Here is a 24,589-nt window from a genome sequence, read left to right as displayed (position 1 = left end):
ACCTGGACCTTGCTCAGGTATTACGAGGCCCCGCACTCTCCGTCGGTGCCTCAAGCTCTCATCTGAGTCTTGGGGGAGGCCAGATAGTGTAGCCAGGGGATGGGGCTGGTTATACCGCCAGGACCTAGAAGGCACTTTTCAAAATAAATGTTTACAATTTATCAGATTTGTGCAGTATATTATTTACAAATAAAGTGTAACATTGCTACAGAGGTACTTCCAGAAGAAATTAGGAATAATGTTGCCTGTGCTTTCAATGATCAGCGTTCTGTCAAAGTCAATGATCAGCGTTCTGTCAAAGTCAGACATATTCAGCTTCTGTCTCCCCATCTTCATCACTTTTGTTTTATGTCTCCTGCTCCTTCACTGAGAGACGCCACGAAGAAGGGCTGTGGCTGTGGAATATGACTTACTCCGAAGGAAAACGAATTCCTAGCTTAATTGAGGTTCACCTCATAGAATAAGGAACAGGAAATCACCTAAGAAGATTCATTGCACATTTTGTGAATTACGATAAGAATAAATGGCGAGAGATCATTGAGACAGATGGCATAGTCATGAGACGCATTAGGTTACTGTTGGCCAAAACGTCCATGACACATCTTAGGTTGTAGACTGATTGACACACTTTGGAAATCTCAAACCGGATTGGATGATTTAATTTTAAATATAAACTGAGTGAAAAACTTTCAATGCTCCAGTGATTTCATGTATGGTGTACAGGCACAGTGATCTATGCGCCAGAAAGAGCATATGAACCCGTGTATGTTTATGGAATCCAATTTACAACTGGATGGCTTCGTAAACAAAACAGTGTCTACTTGCATGATGCTGTTGCGCACCTTACGGAAGATCCTTCCACTGCTCCCTCCCCATGCCAGACCAGAAGTAGTGCGGAGTATCATCTTGAGCAGACTTGATTACTGCAATGCACTACTTCTGGGGGCCCCCGTCACCTTATTGGGCAAATTGCAGCGGGTCCAAAACTCTGCTGCTAAACTGGCACTTTCCCGGCGGCGCCTTGATTCCTCTTCAGCCGCACTCAGGGATCTTCATTGGCTACCCATTCCCCAGCGTGTTGAATTTAAGGCCCTGTGTTTGGTCTTTCGGGCTCTTCAGGGTTCGGGTCCGACTTCCCTGCAGGAACTGTTCCGCTGGTATACCCCTACCAGATCTCTTCGTTCTGCCTCGGCTTACTTAGTGACAGTCCCTAAGATCCGGAGAATACGGATGGGTGGCCGTTCTTTAGGCTACACTGCATCTAGGGCATGGAATGCGTTGCCACTGTCCCTCCGAAGCTTAGGAGACTTCTCCTCTTTCAAAAAGGGATTAAAAACTTTTCTTTTTCCAAGGACATTGTAGCCAGCTGTCACAGTAATGCGTTATGCGTACAGACCTAGAAAGATCACAGCGCCAGGATACCCGTCGGGTGACAGTCGCGCTTAACAAGTATGCTATACATACATACATACATATGTGTACCCGGTCTATGTAAGGAAAAAAAAACAATAAAAATATATTTAAAAGAAAAAAAAGAATTTCTAAATGCTTGTATATCGTGAGCACTGCGCTGCTTGCACCTTAATTGTGTATTAAGAGCATAATATATAAACATAACAAGTGTTTACTAAAGAGAGTGGCTGATAAAAAGCCACAGTCGAAGTAAATCCTAAGGATCTTTATTCAATGCATCCACCGACAGGTCTCAACAACAGCACATCCTAAGCTGGAATGCCTCATGACAATCCATGAGGTAATAACATTCTACATGCTATAGCTAATACACATAGACTAATTAAAACAGTGGCCTTTTGTACATTAATTTTCTCTGACTAGAAGAAACTCATGTAAAAAAATGAATGATTTATTTTTTATCGGCACAATTTATGTGATGGTAACCTCCGAAATTAGCGCCATGGTATGCTTGTAATATAAATCTGCTGTTCTGCCATCATCAAACGTTCTCTGCAATGTTATGCAGTAAGACACAAATTAGTACACTCACACTCTTTAGCTGCTTTTTTCATTAAAACTCCATCAGTGTAGGGCAGACACTGATAATCGACCTTCAGTGGTCAAGTTGCAGTCTCTTCTGTATTGCAAGTAGTGATGTGTACTCTCTTGTATTCTTGTTCCTAAATAGAAGTGGCTTCTTATAGATAGATCATGAATAATGGTAACAATGCATACATCTAGTCACCAACATGGAATTCACAGATGGCCACATCATGGTACATAAGCAACATTTCTGACAACATACATCCAGATATTCATGCATGTACACGTGTTCCAATAAGTGAGGGCAGGCCCCTGTTCAAGAGAGAAGGGCAAGACAGTTCACAGACAAGAAAACATGCTGGGTATTATGCACGCCTAATGCATAATGAAACACCATTATATATGTTTTATTGGAAGGTACTCACCAAAAGATTTAATTGTATTACGCCCATTCTGATTTGCTGGGAAGGATGGAGTACTTATTGTAGTGTATTGTAATTGCATTTATATAGAGCTTACTACCCCTGACGAGGCGTTGAATCGCTTTTTTGGTGAGTAGCACGCTACTCCTGAACCCATGAAGGATTAGTGGTGAATTTGTATAGTAAAATATGAAAGTAATTTGAGTGATGGATATGTTAGTCAGTTATTTGGATGGAGAAGGATAGTGGAGGGATAGAAGAGGGAAAGGGTTTGCATTTATATAGTGCTTGCTACCCCTGATGAGGTGTTGAAGTGCTTTTTGCTGAATAGCACGCTACTCCGAAACCCAAACAGGATTAGTGGGAATTAGTATAAGGAAAGATGCAATTAATTAGAGCGAGGCGGATAGTTAAAGAGAGAGAAGACGTTAGAGAGCCAAAGAGCGAGAGAGAAACAGAGCAGAAGTGAGGGGGCAGAGGGAAAGGGACAAAGCAAGACTGGTAGACTCAGCAAGAGAACCGGCGATATCGGGGAGGGTGTGAGAGAAGAGGAGAGGGGGAAAAAAAGAGACAGATAAAAGGATTCACGAGAGGGATGAAGAGCTAAATCTATGTAGTCACCAGAAGTTTTAAGGCATGATACAAAATGTTTAATGGGCTAGCATATTCATGGAACGACTATTCAACTCTGCTAGGTGAAAATAGAAACAGGCATCCATATTGAGTCATTTCAAAAAGGGGGTGGTGATGGACAGAGTATCTGAGTTAAGCAGAACACTCCTACCCATATTGAGTCAGGCATTCAACATTCGTTCATATAGGAAAAGCAGAGGCAACACTTTCCATGCAAGTCGGTATCCTAAACCACTGTAGCATCTTATTTCAAGGAAAGTTTGCCAAATAAAAACTTCTCGTTAAGAACCTAAGATAATGTAGGTTAAATATTGAGGCACTACTAAAGATAAAAGATCAGCAAGCACCCACCAGAGTTTCGTGCGAGACACTAGATCGAAGGCAGAATTTAAGTCTACAAAAGCGGCATAAATAGTACCTCCCACTAGCACAACAACCCTCCTAGAGTCATAGGTGGAACCCTGAAATGAATCTACTTGACAGACTATTTGCAGACAGCTGTTGTACTGCATTTTGTGGCTGAGAAATGCTTGCTATGAAACAATCAGAGAGAGAGAGGGTGTAAGGCACTCTTGTTCCCCCGGGTTACGTATGCAAAACAGAAGAAGAGTGTCGTATGCAAAAGTGTCTATGTAGAGACACAGCGGCAAAGACTGTGAAAAGGACTATAGAAAGATACCCTCTTATTGACACATTGGAAACCTTGAAGGGTTTTATAGGAAGCCCTCACTCACCAACCTGGTTGGTGACATGCTTCATCATCGGGCCCACCAGGAGAAGCCGAGGATCTTTTACTACACAAATTACACAGGTTCCTCTGAGTGATGGTAAATCCCACAGCTTGTGGTTTGTGTTCTGTTTTGCACCTTTTTACACATAAAACAGCTTTTAACTTTCACGTCCTTTGGTTAGGGTGGGCCTTAGCGCGCCCATACCGCCAAGGTACACGCTACACGGTCCTGACGAATGCCCACGTAATGCTTACACTTAGATAGGGCAGAAACATGTTGACCCCACTTTAAGTGGAAACTCCCATCATAATTTGTGGTAGTTATTCCACACATACTCTTTTTTAACCATGTCTAAACTGACCAGTAAATAAATCATTGTGATTGGTACAGCTTTAGACTTTTTTAACATCACTTTTCACACCACTGTCACAAAATCCAGCTCCGCAGTAATCTGGCGTTGTAGCACACCAGGGAGGCACTCGGCTTCTCCTGGTGGGCCCGATGATGAAGCATGTCACCAACCAGGTTGGTGAGTGAGGGCTTCCTATAAAACCCTTCAAGGTTTCCAATGTGTCAATAAGAGGGTATCTTTCTATAGTCCTTTTCACAGTATTTGCCGCTGTGTCTCTACATAGACACTTTTGCATATGACACTCTTCTTTTGTTTTGCATGAGAAATGCTTGCTCCATATAATAAATTGCCCTTAATTTATTCGAGAACCCACTATTGTGTAACATTCTGGCTCCACGGAATTCCCTGCTAACTTGTCCATAGACTGGTTGACTGAATTGAGAGATGCATTCATGACCTTGTCAATGTTTTATTTATGGCCTGGCGTTAGGCAAGACCTTTTGATTTTACTAAAATGTGTGTGGGATACTTACCTATAGGGACTTTCAGCCACCTCTTAATACATTTGTCTGTCCTTGTGTTTCTGCTCACTGCAGTATACAGAATGGGGCAGTGGGCCAGCCTACTTAAGCCAGTGCTTTTGTCTTCTATTTCCTTTCCTTTCCTTCCTTCCTTCTTTCTTTCTTTCTATTCCCTTCCACTTCTTTCCTCTCTTTCTTTCCCTTTTTTCCTCTCTCTTTCTTTCTCTCTCTTTTCTTCTTTTTGCTTTCTTTCTTGCCTGCTTTCTTTCTTTCTTTCTTGCATTCTTTCTTTCTTTCTTTCTTTCTTTCTTTCTTTCTTTCTTTCTTTCTTTCTTTCTTTCTTTCTTTCTTTCTTTCTTCCTTTCTTTCTTTCTCAATACTTTTGTCTGTTATTGTGTTTCTGCTCACTGCAGCATACAGAATGGGGCAGTGGGCCAGCCTACGTAAGATAGTGCTTTTGTGACTGCTGCTTTTTCACAGTATACCAACTTATGCCCATATGAAACTGTTCCAAGTTTTCCTCTTTTTAACCTTTCTTTCTTTCTTTCTTTCTTTCTTTCTTTCTTTCTTTCTTTCTTTCTTTCTTTCTTTCTTTCTTTCTCTTTCTCTCTCTTTCTTTCTTTCTCTCTCTTTCTTTCTTCCATTCGTTCTTTCTTTCCTTCCTTCTCTATTCCCTCCTCTTTCTCTTTCCTTTTCTTATTCTTTTCTTCTATTTCCTTTTCTTTCCTTCTTTCTTTCTTTCCTTCTTTCTTTCTTTCTTTCTTTCTTTTCCCTTCCACTTCTTTTCTCTCTTTCTGTCCCCTTTTTCCTCTCTCTTTCTTTCTCTTTTCTTCTTTTTGCTTTTTTTCTTGCCTGCTTTCTTGCATGCTTTCTTTCTTTCTTTCTTTCTTTCTTTCTTTCTTTCTTTCCTTCTGCTTATAGCAAGGAGCATATTCAAAAATTAATACATGCCCCTCCCCTTTTTGCTTCAGCTTCACTGAGTGCTTCAGCAAAGACTCAAAGCGAATCTGAAAAACTACTCAGATTAAGGACATTTCCTTGCTGAACATCTAAAGGCAGGAACAATTCCTGGTGGTTTGCAAATTAGAAACGTTCCCGTGATTTTCACGGAGTACCCCTTATACAAAAAGGGCTATAGTTTCATAGAAACAAAGTGCAGTAGAGACCTGATGGTCCTAACGATTGAAATTGCCCAGAGAATCTCCAAACAAAAGCTAAAGGAAATTTCAATACTAGAATCGGAAATTAAAAATAATCCTACTAAAACTGACTGCAAAGCGCTCTTGGAAAAAGTTGAAAAAGAAATTCTGGAATTTAAAGATTACACTGTCAACCAAAAGGGTAACACATTTGAGAAGGACAAGAGAAAGTTCTCTTTGGACAAAGCCTATCCATATCTTCTAAGTGATTTTTGCTCACGACCAGAGGCCCATAGATACCTCCCTGAATTTCAAGGAAGATCAAAAAACTATTTCATTTCCTTCTCTGTAACTTCTTCATCTTCGAGTGGGAGTGAAACTGAGAATAACGGAGACAGACCAAATCAAAACCAAAGGTCTAATTTCCAACAATAACAATCGTCTTTTTTAGGAAAAGGGACAACAAAAACCACGTGGCAGGGCCAGGTTCAACGACCAACCATGGGAGATGTCAACAAGACGGCAGAATTATAACAGTTTACCGTCGGCCCAATTTACAATCTGTCAAAAAGGATCCTGAGCACTGAAGAAAAAAAGATTCTGGAAAAGGGGCTGTCTTTTGTGCCTACAAAAAATATGGATTTTGTTAAAATGAAAACAGAAGCCATAGAGTTCTGTCGCAAAATTCGGCTAAAGACATTTTTTATAGACAATCCTAGAACTGAGTGCATGGAAATAACAGGACTTAAGAAAAAAATCTGTGTTTTGCCCACCTGCAAATAAAGTCCCCAAAGAAGTTATCACTTTTGAGCGAACAGTGTTATCTGCAATTGCAGAGATGGAAAAAAAGAAAAAATATGTGAAATATAAAATTTCTAAAAAAGAAAAAGAAGTGCTCGTCACCCTTAAAAATGACTCCACTATAATAATAAAACAAGCTGATAAAGGGGGCTCCATTGTCGTTTCGGGAACCCCATAATATACAGCAGAAGTCCTAAAGCAACTTGGAGACCGTCAATGCTACAGGAAAATCCCGAAGGATCCAACATGGGAATTGCAAGGAGAACTGTTTGAAATTTTGAAAAAAGGCAATGAAAAGGGCTTCTTAGGCAAAAAAGAGTATGAAAACTTGCAGAACAAACACCCTAGAACCCCGTTGTTCTATGTATTGCCAAAGATGTACAAAATGAAACCCACCCACCGGGAAGACCCATAGTTTCTGGGTGTGAGTCACTACTGGACCCATATTAAAGTTTTTGGACTTCGTTTTAAAACATTTCATGGCGGAAGTTCCATCCTTCCTCCAGGATACAACAGATTTTATTAACAAACTTGAATCAATGCGGTTTGTGGAAAATGAACACCTTTTAGTGACATTGGACATTGTGTCCTTATATACCCAGATACCCCAAAATGAAGGCATAGCAGTCTTGACCTTCTTCTTGTAGACTAGAATGAAACCGGTACAAATACCTACAGAATTTATTTTAGATTTGGCGAGTTTTGCATTGAAGAAAAATTATTTTAACTTTGATGGTGATTTTTTTTTTCCAGGTGAAAGGCCTGGCAATGGGGTGTCCTTTTGCCCCAGAACTAGCAGTACTCTACATGGAAAAATACAAGGAAACTTTCATTTATAACAACAATCCCTTCGGTCAACATATAGGGAGCTGGGTTTGCTTTATCGATGATATCTTCATGGTTTGGAAAGGAAATGAGGCTAGCCTGGGATCCTTCCATGGCTGGTTGAATAGTAGAACGGAAGATATCAAATTTAGGGGCACATTATGATGGAGGATTTTGCGCATCCTCCGGGCCGGCGGAAGCCACCTCCGGCCCGGCGGATGCGGAAAATCCTCTGCGGACCCACCAAAGTCCTACCGCCACATTAGGATGGCTGGTGGGTCCTGGTTTCAGTCCGCTGCTTTTCCGCCGCGGTTGGCTTACAACCACGGCGGAAAAGGCCTAATATGGTGGCGGTGTCTCTTAGACACCGCCAGCCATATTAGGATGTCTGGAGTTCTATGCCTTGCACACGGCGGCATTTCCGCCGTGCGAAGGCATACGGATTTTTGTTTGGGGGCCCGTTGCGGGCCCCCAAGGGTGAAGGGGGTGTGGGGGGGGTTCTTATGGTACCCCCTGCATTTGCGTGCACAGAGTGACAGGCACCGAGCGGTGCCTGCCGCTTTGTGCATGCAAATGCACAGCTTTCATTTTTAACATTGCGGCGGGTGCTGCTTCAAGCAGCACCCGCTGCAATGTTTAAAATAGAGGATGTGACCGCCAGGGTGGCGGTCACATCCTAATTGCACATGAAGGAAAGCCGCAGCACATGCGGACGTTCCCTCCTACTCAGTGCTCGCGGACTGACGCAAGTCCGTCTGCGATCGTAATGGGCCCCTAAGTCTCAATTATTCAAACAAAAAAATGGCTTTTCTAGATGTTGAAGTCTACGCAGCTGATGGAGCTTTAGTGACAACACTTTTTAAGAAGACTACATACAGGAATAAAGCGTTGCAATTTTCAAGCAACCACCCGAGAAGTTTAAAAGAAAATCTGCCATAAGGGCAATTTTTAAGGATTAGGCGTAATTGTACGTTTAAGGATGAATATATCTTACAAGCTAACAATTTAATGGATACTCTATTAGTTCGAGGATACCCTAAAAAACTGCTAAAGTGAGCAATCAAAAGAGCATGGTGGACCTCATGTGAAACATTACTGGAATGTAAAGAAAAAACTCCAGTAGAAAGAATTGTTTGTGTGTCAACTTTTTGCCCAAACTCTAATCTGCTGAAAAAGGCCATCTGCCAAAACTGGCATTTAGTGAAGAACTTAGACCAGTCACTTATGTCTGTTCCACTGTTTGCGTTAAAAAAATACAGGAGTATTTCAAACCAAATTGTTAGAGCAGCAATGCCAAAGCAGAGGACGAGTACAATACGAGATTTTGTGGGTCAACCTCCGGTAACAGGACGCCATAAATGTGGGAATTGTGGTTCTTGTGACTCGACGCAAGAAGGTGCTTTGTTCACCCATAATGCAATTTATTGGAAACACGATTTCACAAATTGCAAATCAAAAACCGTGGTATATAGGATTTGGTGCCCTTGCAGAAAGCTCTATATGGGTAAAACTAACCAGGAAATCCGGGTCAGGATTACCGAACATAAGTCGAGGACACACAAAAATGTTCTAACTGCCCCTTTAGTCAACCACTGGAGGTTGAACTCTCACACCGTCCAAGATCTCCTTTGGCCTGTAATATCTAAGGTGGAATTAGACAACTGCGGAGGCAACTTGGAACTAAAACTGACAAGGCGGGAGGCGATGCTATTTTTAAAGTTCAATATGGCAGTGGACGGACTGAATGAATTGTCAGAGATATACAACCTATGAGACAATTAGCAGTCTGTTGGAAGAAGCACGTGCAGGATAAAGGCCTATGTTGAGTGATGTCCAGTACCTTACAAAGGTTTTGTAGGTATCATCAGTATCAATGAAATCACATCTCCCATTCGATTTCCTACGAAGAAAATGCTTTTGACTACATCTCCCATAAGATCTTGAGCACGGAGGGGGCAGGACTGAACGTGTAAAATGACTTCCGCTTTCAGCTGGAAGTCACCGCAAGATACAATGGTCCTTACTTGAGAGTACCCGTTTGCGAGTCAACCGCTTTCAAGGTACGATTTAAATAGGAGACGCGATACTGACATAGGAGCGGGGGCCATATTTATAGTCATTAGGACTCTGGAGCATGGTATTGATTAAACGAGGAACCTAGCCCGTCTGCCCACTAAGATAACACTTGTTCCCCTTTATAGGAAACAAAAAGCGGCAGAGACGGCTGACGAACAGACACAGAGCAGCCAGGCTCCAGTTTTGGGAGTTACCAGCTTTTCAAGGTATGTTTAAAAGTTGGAGACGCGATACTGACACAGGAGTGGGGGCCGCATATATGGCCGTTAGTTTTTCGGGGCATGGCACTAATTAAATGAAGGACTAAGCCCGATTGCTCACTAAGATAACACTCGCTTCTCCTTCATAGGAAACGAGAAGCGGCAGAGACGGGTGACAAACAGGTTCGAAGCAGCCAGTCTCCACAATTAAATAAGGTAGGATTCTTCCGTTAGACGTTCCGCGAAATCTATCAGTCATCATTAAAATCGAACATATCCTCATCCGCATGCACATTCTCTGATTCATTCTTTGCAGTGCAAAACCAAGGAGGGAGTTGTGTGAGAGAGAGATATATATCCTGAAATTTGTGTGTCCTTTTTCTTCATCGTGAAAACGAACCGTAAGCATCTAGCCTTTTTTACAACTGTAGAGACTTTACATTTAAGGCCATGAGGTTAGTCATGATGAATTCACATTGTTGTTGCAGGCATTTAATGTTGTAGGTTTGAGGCATGGATCGGCTGATCCGGCGGTTATAATAATGCAAGGTAAGAGGTACACCCTTGTAGGGTGAGGCATAGCGGTAGAGTGGAGTGATGCGATGACTCAGAGATTAAAGAAACGTGTAATTTGTTTTTGTTTCTACAGCTTTCTGGTCCTAAAGAGAACCCTGTAGTTCGAAGGGTTCGAAACGCGTTGACCTTTGTTTTGTGGCCAATTGTTTTGTGCATGTCATTTAAAGAATCAAAAAGTTCTGAATAGTTCTAAACATGTTTGATCTTTGGCCCCGATTTTCGATTGTTTTTGTGATTGAATTGTGATAATTTTTTTTAAATTGTTGTGGGAAAGTGGGCGGGGGTTTGGTTGTTTGTATGTTAGGGAAGTGTGATTGAGAATATTGCGCAACTGGTGTGGTATAAGTGAGTTGAATGGGTGTTGAAAATGACGTGAATGTTAAATTTGTTAAATTTGTAGGAATGTAAGGAAAAGGAATGGTATGTGTATGAGATGAGCATGAGTGATCTTCACAAAAGGTTTTAAAGGATGTGATACTGTATTTTTGTATGTATTTTTGTCAATGATTGAAAAATAAACTTTGATTAATTCAGATGGAAATTGACTTTCTGTGGCTACATTGTTGTTTCGATCTTCCATTTTTGAAAGGAGAATAACAGATCAGTGTTGGCACTTGTTTTGTTTTTGAGCCCTTTCACAATGAACACATCCACACACAGGGTCGTTCCCTTCAGTGCCATGGAGTACCCAGGCAATGTGTATGTCTTTTTTTAAACCAATAAAATCTTTTTGCTTGAAACAAATGTTTGTTTAGATTGACGAGGGCCAGATTTATCTCCAAACAATACAATGTTCCAAAAACCATGACAAAGCTAAACAAGAATTGCTAGAAAGCTGGCGGCGGATGCTGGAACAAATGGTGTTGCCAATGCTTGTTGAAAATATAGTAAGTGCCTGCTGTGCTACAAGGCCACTGTATTTCAAAAATACAATTGTTAACATGTGTTTGGCTGAAGGGCATCCTCGATGCCAGACAGGATGTCATATATAGTGTCAATGAAATGCCAATAGGATGTCAGGGTTTGACATTGTGACATTTTCAAAGTTTTGATTCTTGTCCTTTAAATCCTTACGCTTATTCTCTGTCTTTGCATTGTTTTTTGGCCTTTTGCATGCTCTTCTTCCTCCAAGAGAATGATACCGCAGCAGCACTGGGATAGGGTGACTTGTAATTAAATGTGTAACAATAAATGTATCCATGCTGGTGCTTGCAAGTGTATGTAAGTGCTAATGAGAACTGCATTTATGGGCCTCTGTAGCAGGTGATAGGACCCACCTATATGCAAGCTGTGTTTAGCTGTTCTTTGTTACATGATTATGGCACTGTTGTATATGGATAGACCTGCACAAAAAACTTGATTGATTGTTCCGTCATAATTTTTTGTCAGTTCTTATGCACTTTTCTATAGTTTTCGCTTTGCAAAATGTTATTTAAAGATTTTATGCTTGATCGAAATAATTTATCACTTGCTTTTAGGCGGTGGTGACCATCTAACATTTTTTTTTGTGCTATTCTGACTTGTTTTGGTGTGGTCTTTCCAGCTTGGAATAACTGGTTTTAGCTCATGTGATTTTACTTCGATACTCACATACTTGGATAGAGGAATCACCGTGAAGAAGAGAGAGTACATAAGACTACATGTATGACCTGGTATCTCTTAAATGAAATGCAAAGATATCTTTGTGTACTGACAAGGTTTATGTGGATGATACCTGAATGAATAGCTATGAACTCTTAAGAAATAAGCCGCCCCATTAAGGGCAAGCCAGTGTTTGGTAAACCAGACAAATACTGTTTCCTTAGTTCAATCAAGACCAGACAATGTCATTTATTACAGTTTTAGGAAGATGTGAATGTATGAAAGGTAAAATTTTGCTTAGTATCTCTATATGGAATAAAAGCAGGTTAGGGAATCAATAGCAACCTATTTTTCACAATCAATTTCTCTTTTCAGCTCAGTCTTGGTTGGAGTTAATTTTTAACCCCTTCTATGCTGATGACAGCCCCTGTCCGTCATGCATCACGGTGGGCGTGTGCTGATGACGGCTGGGGGCCGTCATGATCCCGCCCATTCTTAAAAACGGCCGCACAGGCGCAGAATCGCGGCCGCGCCCAAGGGGTTAAAGCTGGCTTATCGCTACCACCTAATGGTTGCAAGGTCTGATGAGAACTTAACTTGCTGTGATCACACCACTGTATTCAAATTCTTAATGGACTGTTTAAGCTCAGCTTAGTGTCATCAGGATGCATGCAGAATCTGATCCCCCTTCCATGTATTAGTCTAGAGTCCTCATTTCAATGTTAAACTGGAATTGGGCGTGAATGGATTCCTGCAAGATATCACAGCTCAGCCTTTGCAAATCAATGGTGTGAGGTAGGACAGAGACAACCTATAAATGGACAGTAAGGAAGGAGTCAATCTTATGATGTACACTAAACCGCTGCCTTTGCATTCTTATGGACCTATCATCATCCTTTGACACTTGATCATTGTCGGACAGTGACTCTGGAGCATCACATGCGTTCAGAGCCAGTTCTTAAATTGTTTTTCATCTTTCTTAACCAGCCAGTTTCAAAAAGTAAATATGTTCATGTGGTGCTGAGAGGTCAATTATATATTATGGTGTTCATCAATGACAAGCTATAAACCGATTGATGGAATGAAAATAATGATGCCAAATTTAATAGGTCTCTATATGCTGGTTTCCCTAGGATGGAACAGTTTATTATGAAATATTTAAGACAAAGCCAGTAGACCCGCCTTAGACTTTGTGGTCAAGAATGTGTTAACGGCAATAGGCTTCTAAGGATTGGTTGTTATTACCCTGAGATAAAACCTTTAGGTAGGTATTTTGTTAAATGGAATCTCACAGATTACTGTAGTGGGCAAGGGTTTGTTGTGGTAATTGACCTGAACAAACAATGGGGATAGTGGATGTGCACCTTGTCATCCCTTATTAAGGTCTCTGAGGAGGGTTTGTATATTGTTTTTACAACTGTAATTTTTTACTTATTTATAAGTTTATTTCAGTGCACCTGATGGTTGACTTGTGGGACAGATAATGCGTAGCACAGTAGGTTTGAGTTGGTTATGCTGATAAACCAATGTTAAAGATTATAGACCTGATTGGTTGTTGTAAAAAGTTACGATAAAGGCAGAAAGCCAGATATATTTATCGTGAAAATCATATATTAAAGTTAATAGGCATTTAAAGGTCGATTGTTATTAGTCTGTGTTCAAGTCTACAGACTGGTATTTGGTTGAATGGAATCTCACTGGTTATCGTACTAGGCAAACGTGTTGGTGTTGATTACCACCTCTGACAAACTGTGGGTATAGAAGACTCGCATATTGAGAATTATTGTTAGAGCTTCTTAGGAGAGGTAGTATTTTACTTTGCTGACTGTAATTTCGCATACATTTTCAAAGTGATGACTGCATGCCCAATGGTTGCCTTCCGGGGAATTTTATGTTCAATACACTAGTCCTGAGTCAGTTATGGTGACAAGCTAACAATGACAGCTATATATACGATTGATGCGCTGGTAAAAGTTATGCTAGATACCATAGGTGTGGTCTGCTTATTTAGAAAAGTTATAAGAAAGACAGTAGTCTGGCATATTTATTGCGAGAAGTATTTGTTGAAAGCCAAAAGTCCTCTAACAGTGGACTTCTATTGCACTATGTTCCAGGCTGTAGGGCATATATTTTCTTATATATAATTACACAGATTACCACAGTAGGCAAGGCTTTTGATGCTGGTCACCCACTATAAAAAATCCTGGAAGTAGAAGATTTTCACGGTGATGATTCTTCCTAGGTCATGTCGAGTGTTTTTAAAAATAAAATGTTTTGCCAACTGTACATTTGTACATATTTGTAATTTTATTCTCAGTATGCATGATGGTTGCCGGCTTATGAGTTTTTTTCAGTAGACCTCTGCTAGTTATAGTTTTAATGCAATGTAAAAGGCTGTAAGCCTTCTCGTTTCACCAGGAACAATTATGGCAGATTCCTTGCTGTGGTCTGTTTATATTTAAATGTTTCGACAAAGCAAGTGGGTCTGACTTACTTATTGTGAAAAACACACTGGTCCCTAATAAAAATACTTGAGATGCAAAGAGCCAAGTGGCTAATAAAATGTAATCAAAGGAATTTATGAAAAATAATTTCAAGACAAATAGCAACATAGTAAACTCATTTTCCCAAAAGGACTCAATGCTGCTCGTCAGTGCTACCAGCGAATCTCCATTTTTAGGTTAATTCAAACCCAGTGAAGGAATCTGCTATCCAGCCCTTAGACCCAAAAACGTGCTTCCCATTGCAGGCCGATTGGAGTCCCCTATGGGTATCTAGCATATATCCAGCTCAGGCCATTCCCGGCCACCCTGTTCCTGAGTCTTGCCCCCAGGAAACTCCTCTTTTTGCAACTGCATTACCTTTCATAATCTCTCTCTTGGGATCGTTGTATCCCCCTAAGGCCTGATTTGATCCCTCCATTTTTATTGGGATCAAAACGCCATTGACTTTAAAAACACAACCCCTTTATGATTGTTAAGAATTTGCAGGAAAGGGCAGTGCTGTTTTTGTGTTTGTTGATACACTTGTTGATCATGATTTATCTCTTGAGTATATCACCTATAAAGAGAGCACATTTATTTTCCACCAATATTCACTGCGCTGTTATGTGGCTTAAAATTGTTGTCCATAAATTCTTTTGAATAAATGTTATTCGCCATTTGATTCTTTGCATCCAAAGTATTGTTACTAGGGATCAGTGTGTTTTTTGTTATAGTTATTACCCCAGGTCCACAGTGATCCTTAGGTCTCCCTTGTTGAAATATTATTACTTATTGTGAAAATCATGTGTTCAAGGCAACCGGCTTTTAATGGTGTGTTGTTATTACACTACACTAAAGCCTGAAGGAAGGTAATTTGTTACACAGTAGTAGGCAAGGGTTGAGGCGTTCATGACCCACTCGAAAAAAAACATGGAGATAGAAGATTTGCACTATGGCAATCCTTATTAAGTTTCATGGGGGGGTTATATTGTTTTGAAAACTATAATTATGTACCCTTTTGTAAATTTACTGCAGCATACTTGATAGTTGCCTTGTGCAAAACCTTGTGCTTAACATAGTAGGTCAGATTTGGTTATAGTGATAGCAATGATAAAGTTTATATCACTAATTGTTCATTATGAAAAGTTGTGATAAAGGCATTAGGCTTGACATGGTGATTCTGAAAAGCATATGTTAAATTCAATAGGCATGTAACAATGGCTTGGTATTAATCTAGATTAAAGTTTAGAGATAGGTATTTTGATTTATGGAATCTCACAGATTACAATAATACTATGCAAGGGTGTTGGAAATCTCCTCTAAAAACAGTAGCTATAGAATATTTGCACTGCAAGAATACTTGCTATACCCTCTTTCTCGAGGTACCATTTTGCTGTGACACTTTTGTATATTTTAGCAATTTTATGACTATGGCTGATGGTGCCCTTGATGGACAGCTTTAGCTCAATACAGTACGCCTGAGTTGGTTATGGTGATAAGGCAACGACAACAGATATAGGCCTGATTGGTCCATTGAGAAGATGTAATTAAAATGCCAAAGGTCTGGTTTATTATGAAAAGTTACAGCAAAGGCAGTAGGCCTGAATCATTTACAAATATGGTAATACTAATAATATTTAAGCATGGGTAATTGTTGCATCATGTTAAAGCTTGCCATCAGGTATTTCTGTATATGAAATTTCACAGATTACCTTTGTAGGGAAGGATTTTGGTGTTGGTTTCCCCTTTTGACAAACCCTATAGGTAGAACATTTGCACTGTATTGATTTTCTGTAGAATCTTTTCAGAAGGCTGACAGGCTTGGCTGCCAGCCAGGATTTTGTCTGCTGCCATCCATGACAGTGAACAGTACAAGGTAATGGGTCAATCCCCCTCAATCATTGGCTCTCTAGACCTGTGTAAGATGGCATTTTCTGTTCACATGTACACATCCACCTGAAAATGAGCATGCTTTAAAGTCAGGACTGGTTAGCTAGTCCTTTAGTTTTCAATTTTCTTCTTTTGTAGTTTTTTTTTATTTATTTGTTTTTCCTTTTTAGGTTTTAATTTTTCTTAAGAGGATATCGCATGCAATGTGTAACAGTCAAGTCTCCAGAATTGTGCTACTGGATCGAATGTGTCTATGTAAAGCAGTGACCAAAACGTTCATTAAAAAGAATTGGAAAAAAAAGAGGATACTGCTGCTCCTCAGGCAGAGCTAACAGACCACTTACTTCCCTTTCATTTCATATGCAGTGTGCTGCACAAAGCTTGGCTACTTCCTCTATACCAGGCAACCATTATGGAATGCTGTTGTCCATAGAATTCCATGATTTGCCGTTACATGATGGCCAAACTAGATGTGGTGGCCATTCTAGAACTTTAAAAATGATTGATTGTGTACAATAATACTGCAAGATGGACAATCGCTCCGGTCACGTTTAGTTTTGTTAAACCAAGCATGTGCCTACCGTATTAAGAGAGCAGCATGTTTTCTTTTTAATGTTTGTATTTTTTTAATTTATCTTGCATGTGTTGCTGAGTTTTCACTTGCCTTATTGTGATTGTGTTAAAGGGTGAATGCAAGCATGAGTCAGTGGATGTATGAATGGATGCATGAGTGCAAATATGAGTGACAGAGTCCAGCATGATGGCTTTTTTGGGTGCCTAAACCCACCAGTGACACCAAAGGTACTTGCATTCATAAGTCAGACCTATTGACATTACTAATGCTTGTTTTAAATTGGTTTTATTTGAATCCTATTGATGCTCTAGGCAAATATTATTTTATTCAATTTGATAACTTTATTTCGGTCATTGACCATAAAAGTGCAATAAAATATATACTGGCACAGAAATAAAACCATGGATATAGACAATAAAAAAAGTTATTAAACATTGAGTTATCAAAGATGAGATAAAATGAAAAAGGAATGGGCCGTTATTTTTTGTTAATAAAAACAGTTCTTCTCCGCCACATGCCGAGTAAAAATCGGGAGACAGCGAAAACAATGAGAGGGGCGGTATCGTAGGTTAGAACTCTGCAAGCTTGTGCACATTGTCTGAAACCCAGGTTTTTACACAATGGAATAATCCAGCATTTCCGAATTTCACTATATGCCGGGCAGAAAAAGAAGATATGTACAATGTCTTCCCTACAGTAGTTACAAGCAGGGCAGTTGGCCTCCATCGATTTTGCCCATCTGGATGTCAATGCCCCAATCGGTATAGAGCCATGCCTCAGTTGGATGCATAATTTTCTTGCAAGTGAAGGTTGCACTAAGTCCAGGAACGCCTCCGTCCTAGATTCAACTTTCATCAGTAGGAACTCAGTGGACAGCCTGCCCAGGTAAGTCGAGCAATATAGTGTTTTGAGGTTGTATGACCTTACAGCCGCCACTAATACAGACCTTTGCATCCTCGCGCAGCTGTCCTCTGGTGTGTCCCATAGTTGGGGCAGACCAATTTGGTAGAGGAGGGCCTTTACATGAACCAACCAGGGTATGTTCTTATTCTTTAGCTGCCCCCAAATTGCAATAAACTCTGCTCTAAAGGATAAGAGCTCCGGCACAGACCAGAGCCTTCTCCAGTAGACCAGAGGTCGTGCAGCTGCCAATTCGTTAATAGCTTCCAAGCCCAGATCCAAGCGTAGTGGTATGAGAGGCGTGCTTTGGGGAAGAGCAACCAGGTGTCTCATGAATGCCTGTTCAACCTTCAATAAGTTGTGTACGTTCGTGTGTCCCCAAAGTTCTGCAGCGTGCAAGGCTGCAGACCTGACCTGTGTTTTATATATCTCAAGGACAGGGGTAACTGGTTTAAAAGTAGAGGCTCTGTGAAATCTGCCTACGCCTCCCATAATCTGCGCCAGTCTGAGGGAAGATTTAGAAACTTGGTGGTCCCTCGAAAAGTGCTCAGTCAACGTGACCCCCAAGTATATAAAGGTCTTAACTCGCTCTAGGGGGGTTCCATTCAGTGCGGGATTTGGGTGGGTGTGCCTCGGGGGATTGAAAATCATAAACTTGGTTTTCTCCAAGTTGACCTCCAATCCCCGCGAGGCACAAAAGGACACAAACCCGTCCAGAACCCGCTGGATGCCCGATGATGTCCGCGACAACAACAAAGTGTCGTCCGCGAACATCAGAGCGGGCACCCTACCAGTGGCCAGACGCGGGGCATCGTTATCCCTAATGCCATTAAGTTCATCTATCAGACCATTGACATACAGTCTGAAAAGAGTGGGGGCTAGAACGCAGCCCTGGCGTACGCCCCGGGTAACAGGGAAGCGAGCTGATAATTCCCCGTTCCTCCCACACCTCACCTGTGCATAATTCCCAGTGTGAAGTCTGATTAGGGCATCTAATAAGTAGGGAGGGAGACCAAGTTCCTCCAACACTGTCCAGAGCCTCTCCCTGGGAACCAGATCGAATCCAAAAAGACAAGGTAGAGGCTGCCACCCTCTAATCTTGCAGTTTTCCAGTAGGCGCCGGAAGATCTGGTCCATGGTCGAGACCCCTGATCTAAATCCGGCTTGGAGGGTGGTCAAAGTTTTATTCTCCTCCATCCAGCCCAATAGTCTATCGAGTAGGATTCGGCCCATCAGCTTCTGGGTGGTGTCAAGTAAGCTGATTGGTCTGTAGTTGGATGGGACGAGCGGGCAGCCCTTTTTAAAAATCGGAACAATCTCGGCTCCCAGCCAGGTCTCAGGTAATGCGGAACCCTGTAATACCGCATTAAACAAGACCGCCAGGTAGGGAGCCCAGATTTTTGGTTGGGAACGAAAAAGGTCTCCCAGGAGTTTGTCTAGGCCGGGGGCTTTATTCGGAAGCAGTCTCTCAATTGCGGATTCAACTTCCTTGAGGGAGATGGAGCCTAGATTATTAGTGACGATCCTCTCGTAGGCATCCAGTTGCTCTATCTGGTTTCCAGGGCCCAAGGCCCCCGGCAGTCCATACTCGTGCGGGGGGTCTGGGGCCGTGGAAATCCCGTGAACTGGCATGGTGTCCTGGTTTTGACAGGAGAAAACCCCGGGCCCCAGGACCCCCGGCAGTCAATGCTCGAGCAGGAGATCCTGGGCCATACAGGTCCGAGGGGCCAAAGCCACTTTAGGCAACTTGTCCCGACCTTGGCACACAGGTGCCCCCAACTCAGGACTTGTGTAAAGTGACTTAAAATGCGCCTCCCACACTACGGGAGCGATATTCGAGACTCCAGCATCTCTCTCACCTCCCGCCGAGGAGGTAGCAATGGCCCAGAAGGTCTTAGAATCTTTTAAGAGGAGTGCCCGTCTCATATCAACCCATCTGGATTCCTCCCACTCACTCTTACCCCTGATGAGTTCCTTCTTATACAGCAGTCTTGATGCTCGAATTTTTAGGGTGTCCTTAGATTTAATTGCTGTAAGAAGATCTTTCTTTGATTTTTTACAGGCATGGTCGTGCCAGGGGTGTGTTTTAGTCCTAGGCAACTTAGTCCCGCTAACTGGGTAAAATACATCCCATAGACTCACAGCTAACTTTCTGTGGATCTCTATAATCTGCCCATGAGAGGTAGAGCTCCCCATGTCACTTATTAGTGGGGTAGCGATCTGGTAGATTTCTGCCAGACGGGTGGGAGAGTCCAGACAAGAAGGCCATTTAACCCTTCTCCTGTTATTGGATATAATATAGGGCGGCACTACCAAATTAGGGCTGGAGTCAGGGTTAGTTAGTCCAAATGCACCAGGCTTAAGCGTCAGGACCAACGCGTTGTGGTCACTGTCGTGCCTTGGAACAACCCTAAAGTCTTTGAGCCTATCCCAATGTTTGGCTTCCAACATGAGGTAGTCAATGGTGGAAGTATGATTAGTCCTATTATATGTGGGTAGGCCAGAACTATCGTTGTTGGCCCTTCCGTTGCATGCCCGCAGAGATATTGCAAGGGTCAGGGATTTGATTTGTAGTACTAACGAGGTCCAGGCCCTTACCGGGACAATCCTTGGAGCAAGGGTGTGCCAAAGCAAGTCGACCTCATCCTCATCACACAGCTCAGATCCACTGGGGGCTCGAACTGGGAATTAAAATCGCCGCCAAGGATTATCGAAGTTGTGGGGTCAAGTGTCTGGAAAAAGAGGTCGAGTGCTTTAATAGTGCTCGATTCCCTTCCATTCACGGTGGGCCTGGAGCAGATATTTATAATAGCCACTCGGGATTTATCAACGGGCTTTAGTAAGACACATTGTATGTCTGAGGATTTTGTATCCACATGGGTAGCCTGTACACCTAAGTGTACGCCTACCCATATGGAAAGACCACCCGAAGGGCGGCCCTTCCCCCCAGAGACTGCAGGAATATCGAAGGTCGCAAAACCGGGGCTGGCACTCTCCTCTAGGGACCAAGTGTCTTGCATCAAACAAATATCGTGTGTGGCCATAAAAGAAGACCACTCCGGTACAAGTAGCTTATTCTTTAGCCCGGCTACGTTCCATGAGAGGATTTTTATACTTCCTTCCATAGCCTTTTTTATACCTTGCACATCCCCTTGTTCTTTAAGGAGTCCCTGGTCCAAACTCTGCTCTGCACTATTCCCCACCCTTGTAACTTCATTAGGATAGGAATCCTCACCGATGACCATAGGCAAAATATTTTCCTTTCTTGCAAAACCCTCCGTTAGGTTATTGTTGTTAAGTTCAAGTAGAGAGGTGCCTATCGGGGTGAGTCAATCAACCTCCTCGAGGACACTAAACCTGTTCCAGTGGGATTGCAGCGGGTAGGTCGGAATAGGTGGAAAGATACCCTCCCCAAATGGCTGCCAGTGTTGAATCCTATTAGGAGGAGAGAGGTGATTTCTGTTATGTTGGGGCCTACTGTGGAAGGTTAATTTACGAATAGGGGTAGGATAGAAATAGGATAGGTGCACAGCAAATATTTGGGAATCTCTATAGGAAGGGGCTTTACAGATGTCGTCCACAACGGCAGAGTCCCTAAAGTTAATTGTAACTACATCTCCGGCCACCGTTTTAGGGCCCCTTCCAATCCAATCTATTCTTCTCATTGCCAGTATTTTACCCAAGATATTGGGTGGTAAAGGTCTATTTAGGCTCAACCACTGAACACACTTATTATATAAATCAACCTCATGTTCTCTTTTCCCCTCACTAAGGGCTGGCACACCCGATAGGGCAACCACATATGGTTGTGCTTCCGGGGGCAAATTTATAGACGGCAATTGGCAGGAAACTGCCTTGGGCAAAGAGGGTTTAGCTAGGGATGGTATACTATTTGCCCCCTGATTTTTACCCACCTTGGGGTGTGGTCTAGGTTTACCAGTAGGGTCCCCTGCAGGGGGAGAGGTATGGCCTGGTGTATTGGTGGTTGATATAGGGGGTGGTACGGGGATTACAGACTTGACGGTAGTTGTTGCTATCCCTCAATATTTATTTTCAATGCAGCTGGGACAGTAGGCTTAACTGCTTCAGGACATGGTGCCTTTATGGGAGTACCAACAGATATAGGGGGTACCACATTACCTTGGGGATTAGTTGACTTCGTTGTCCCTACCATCCTGTTATTTAAGATGGAGGTTAGTCTATCCAGTTTTGACACCAGAGGTTTAATATGAGAGACAATAGTTTGCTCCAGACTTGCCTGGAGGTCAGCCACCATATTGGTGACCCAACATGGAATCCCTGGAGGTGAATGCAGAGTATTGTCAGACGGGGTCACCAGATTATGGTTGGCTTGCTTCTTTTTACCCATAATTTTAGGAAAGCTATTCTTTTTCATCTTGGGGCCAATCCTACCAGGTTTTGAAATTACCACAGGGGGGGGAGAAGTCAGAATACAGAGTTGGTCCTCATTGTTTATAGGGGACTCTACTGGAACCTGTACTATTTCAACATCTACTGAGGTCTCAGCTGGCATCTGTGCACAGGGCAACTCAGTATAAGTGGATGTTAAATAAGAGTCCAAGACCGTAGGGTCGATCGCAATGACTGAACAGTCCTCGCCATGATCTTTGAAGCATGCTGTGAGTGGCAAGGATAATCTTCTTTCTGTGTTTTCAATTGCATTAGCCACAACCCCTATAGTTTGTTGTAACATTTTGTCAATAGCCGTCAATGTTGGCAAGGGCTGTGGCAATGTTGCCTGGAGTCTAGTGTTTGGGCGAGATGCTGGTCATTTTGATTTCCTACCCTGAATACTCATTTTTGCTACAGGATAACAGGTCGATTAACAACTAGGTACCAGGAAGGAATTGAATAAATAACAAGTCCAGCACAAATCAAGTATAGCACTATCAGTCTAATGCTAACCCGATAAGCCAGTAGGCTGTCACTTGAAGAAAAAATTAAAATCCAGGTAACAGTACCTTTGTAGTAGACGCCGTTGCCTTATAGGTTATGAATTCACTGGTTAGGGGGGTGGCCCGTCCCGTCCCCTGTCGTCCCCGGACGGCCACAGACGGCCCGCCCTTTGCCCGGGCTTAGCCCGGCGTGTCCCGAGCGCGTTCCCGCGACGCGGGGGCTGAGCTCCTTTTTGTGCGCCTCCTGGCGCGGGAAATGCGGGTGGCGGCGGCTTCTGCCGTAGAGGCGTGTGGGACTTGCAGTCCTAGTGACCCTGTGCCCCCCTCCACACTGCGGCCGCTGCTGATTGAAATGCTGCGGCGGTGGGAGGGAGACAAACAAAGCCGGTGAGCCTGCGTGAGCCTGCGTGTCCAGAAGTATGCCCCCGAGATGCTGCTAGAGTCCCCCCTTTATTGTAGATGCTACTCCTTGTACATTGCTTTCTGTAGGACATTCTGCTAATCTGTATCGATGGGTTAATGCTACATCAAAACCTGAAGTAGCATTCACCTCTATTTGAAAGCCCTGCAAGTATCTGGTCTATGTTGTTTCCTGTTAGAAGCAATATTCTGATGCAATGTTGGACATAATTTATTTGTGTGTATACTTGCGTAATGCCGTTGTTAGACTATGAAATAATGTATACTACATCATATTTACAACCAGCCAAAACACAAATATGGTAAATGCAAAATAAAGGGCGTTGCAAAGCTCAGCTTGTTATTATGGGCAGTTTTTCAGAAAATCATTGGAAAAGGTTCAACAAATTTAATAAATCTTGCATGCAAATGTAAATGCGTTTCCACTATTACACCTCCACTTTGCATTCATTGATTAATATCTGTGCACAACAGTCTTTCAAACTCCTGTATGTAACGGAGCACTGGGGTTGGTGACCAACCCTATTAAACCATGGGGATAGATAATTTTTTGCTTGTATGTTCACAGACTCACTATCAACATATATATTTAATAATATTATACTAATTCCATATTACCTTTTCGTCTCTATTTTTCGCAGATGTTATATACCTTTTTGTTGGTCCGCAGTCATTTGCATACAGATATGATGAGAAGCGACTCCTCCATACAGCGCCCACTAATGCATGGATTGGATGCTGAAATGAAACAATAAGGACTTCAAACCTGGTTTATGTGGCGCTGCAGCCAGGAATACAGCATGACATGCCGCACACCCCTGCATCCTGTTTCAACATAACCTCAATGATCATCTGATCCCTGACTGGCCGGATATGTGCTCGTTATAACTACAGATAGTTATTAGCTGTATCGACACTCAGAGTTATCTAAATGTTTCTCGAATTTATCCCTACTGCTGTGTTTTCAGTGGAGGATGAACAGTTGTATTCAGCAGGATATTCTAGTCTCCCTAATCATTCTGCTAGTTAAGTGGTTTTATTAACTTTTCAATTTTACTTAGGTGCACCGATCACTTTGAGAATTGAACTCATAGTAAGTACAGGCAGATCTGAACTGGGATTTCTGGTGTACTCGAAGAGCCCATCCCTACTGGAGAGAACAATCAATTACTGGCTGATTCAGTTGATCAAAGGAGAGCTGAACGATTATGGGAAATTGATTCTGGATATTTTTGCACTGCCTCTGTAATGTAATATTGAGGTTGTGGGTATTAGAGAAGTGTTGAGGAGGGGGTTAAACAGAGAAATGTTGTTTGGAATTAATAAATATGTAGAAATATATTGCAAGTTATTCTAAGAGTCCTGTAGAGTTGTATGTCAGAATATCATGTGCAATAATGTCCTGCAAAAATATAGCCAGAATATCGACTACCACAATAACAAGAGGGTAAGTATGTATAGATAATTATAGATGTACTATTCGACCTCACACCAGACGCAATATATCTGCTATCAAATTTAGAAGGAATTAAACTATCTCTTTATTGTTGA

General features: G+C 42.1%; 1 protein-coding gene across 2 annotated transcripts in view; it reads left to right on the top strand.

Moving 5' to 3' along the window:
* Positions 1–24,370, top strand: part of LOC144771586 (matrix metalloproteinase-20-like) — a 252,435-nt gene extending 228,065 nt beyond the window's left edge. For both annotated transcript variants that reach the window (XM_078655972.1, XM_078655971.1), the window contains one exon: positions 23,680–24,370. Coding sequence is in view for 1 of the 2 variants with exons in the window: in XM_078655971.1 (XP_078512097.1) it covers positions 23,680–23,780 (101 nt within the window). In the remaining variant the exon portion in view is untranslated. The remainder of the gene's footprint in view (positions 1–23,679) is intronic.
* The last annotated feature ends 219 nt before the right edge of the window (positions 24,371–24,589 follow it).

Source organism: Lissotriton helveticus, chromosome 8 (genome assembly GCF_964261635.1).
Source record: "Lissotriton helveticus chromosome 8, aLisHel1.1, whole genome shotgun sequence".
NCBI classification, from domain to species: Eukaryota; Metazoa; Chordata; class Amphibia; order Caudata; family Salamandridae; genus Lissotriton; species Lissotriton helveticus.
This window is presented reverse-complemented; position numbering and strand designations above follow the sequence as displayed.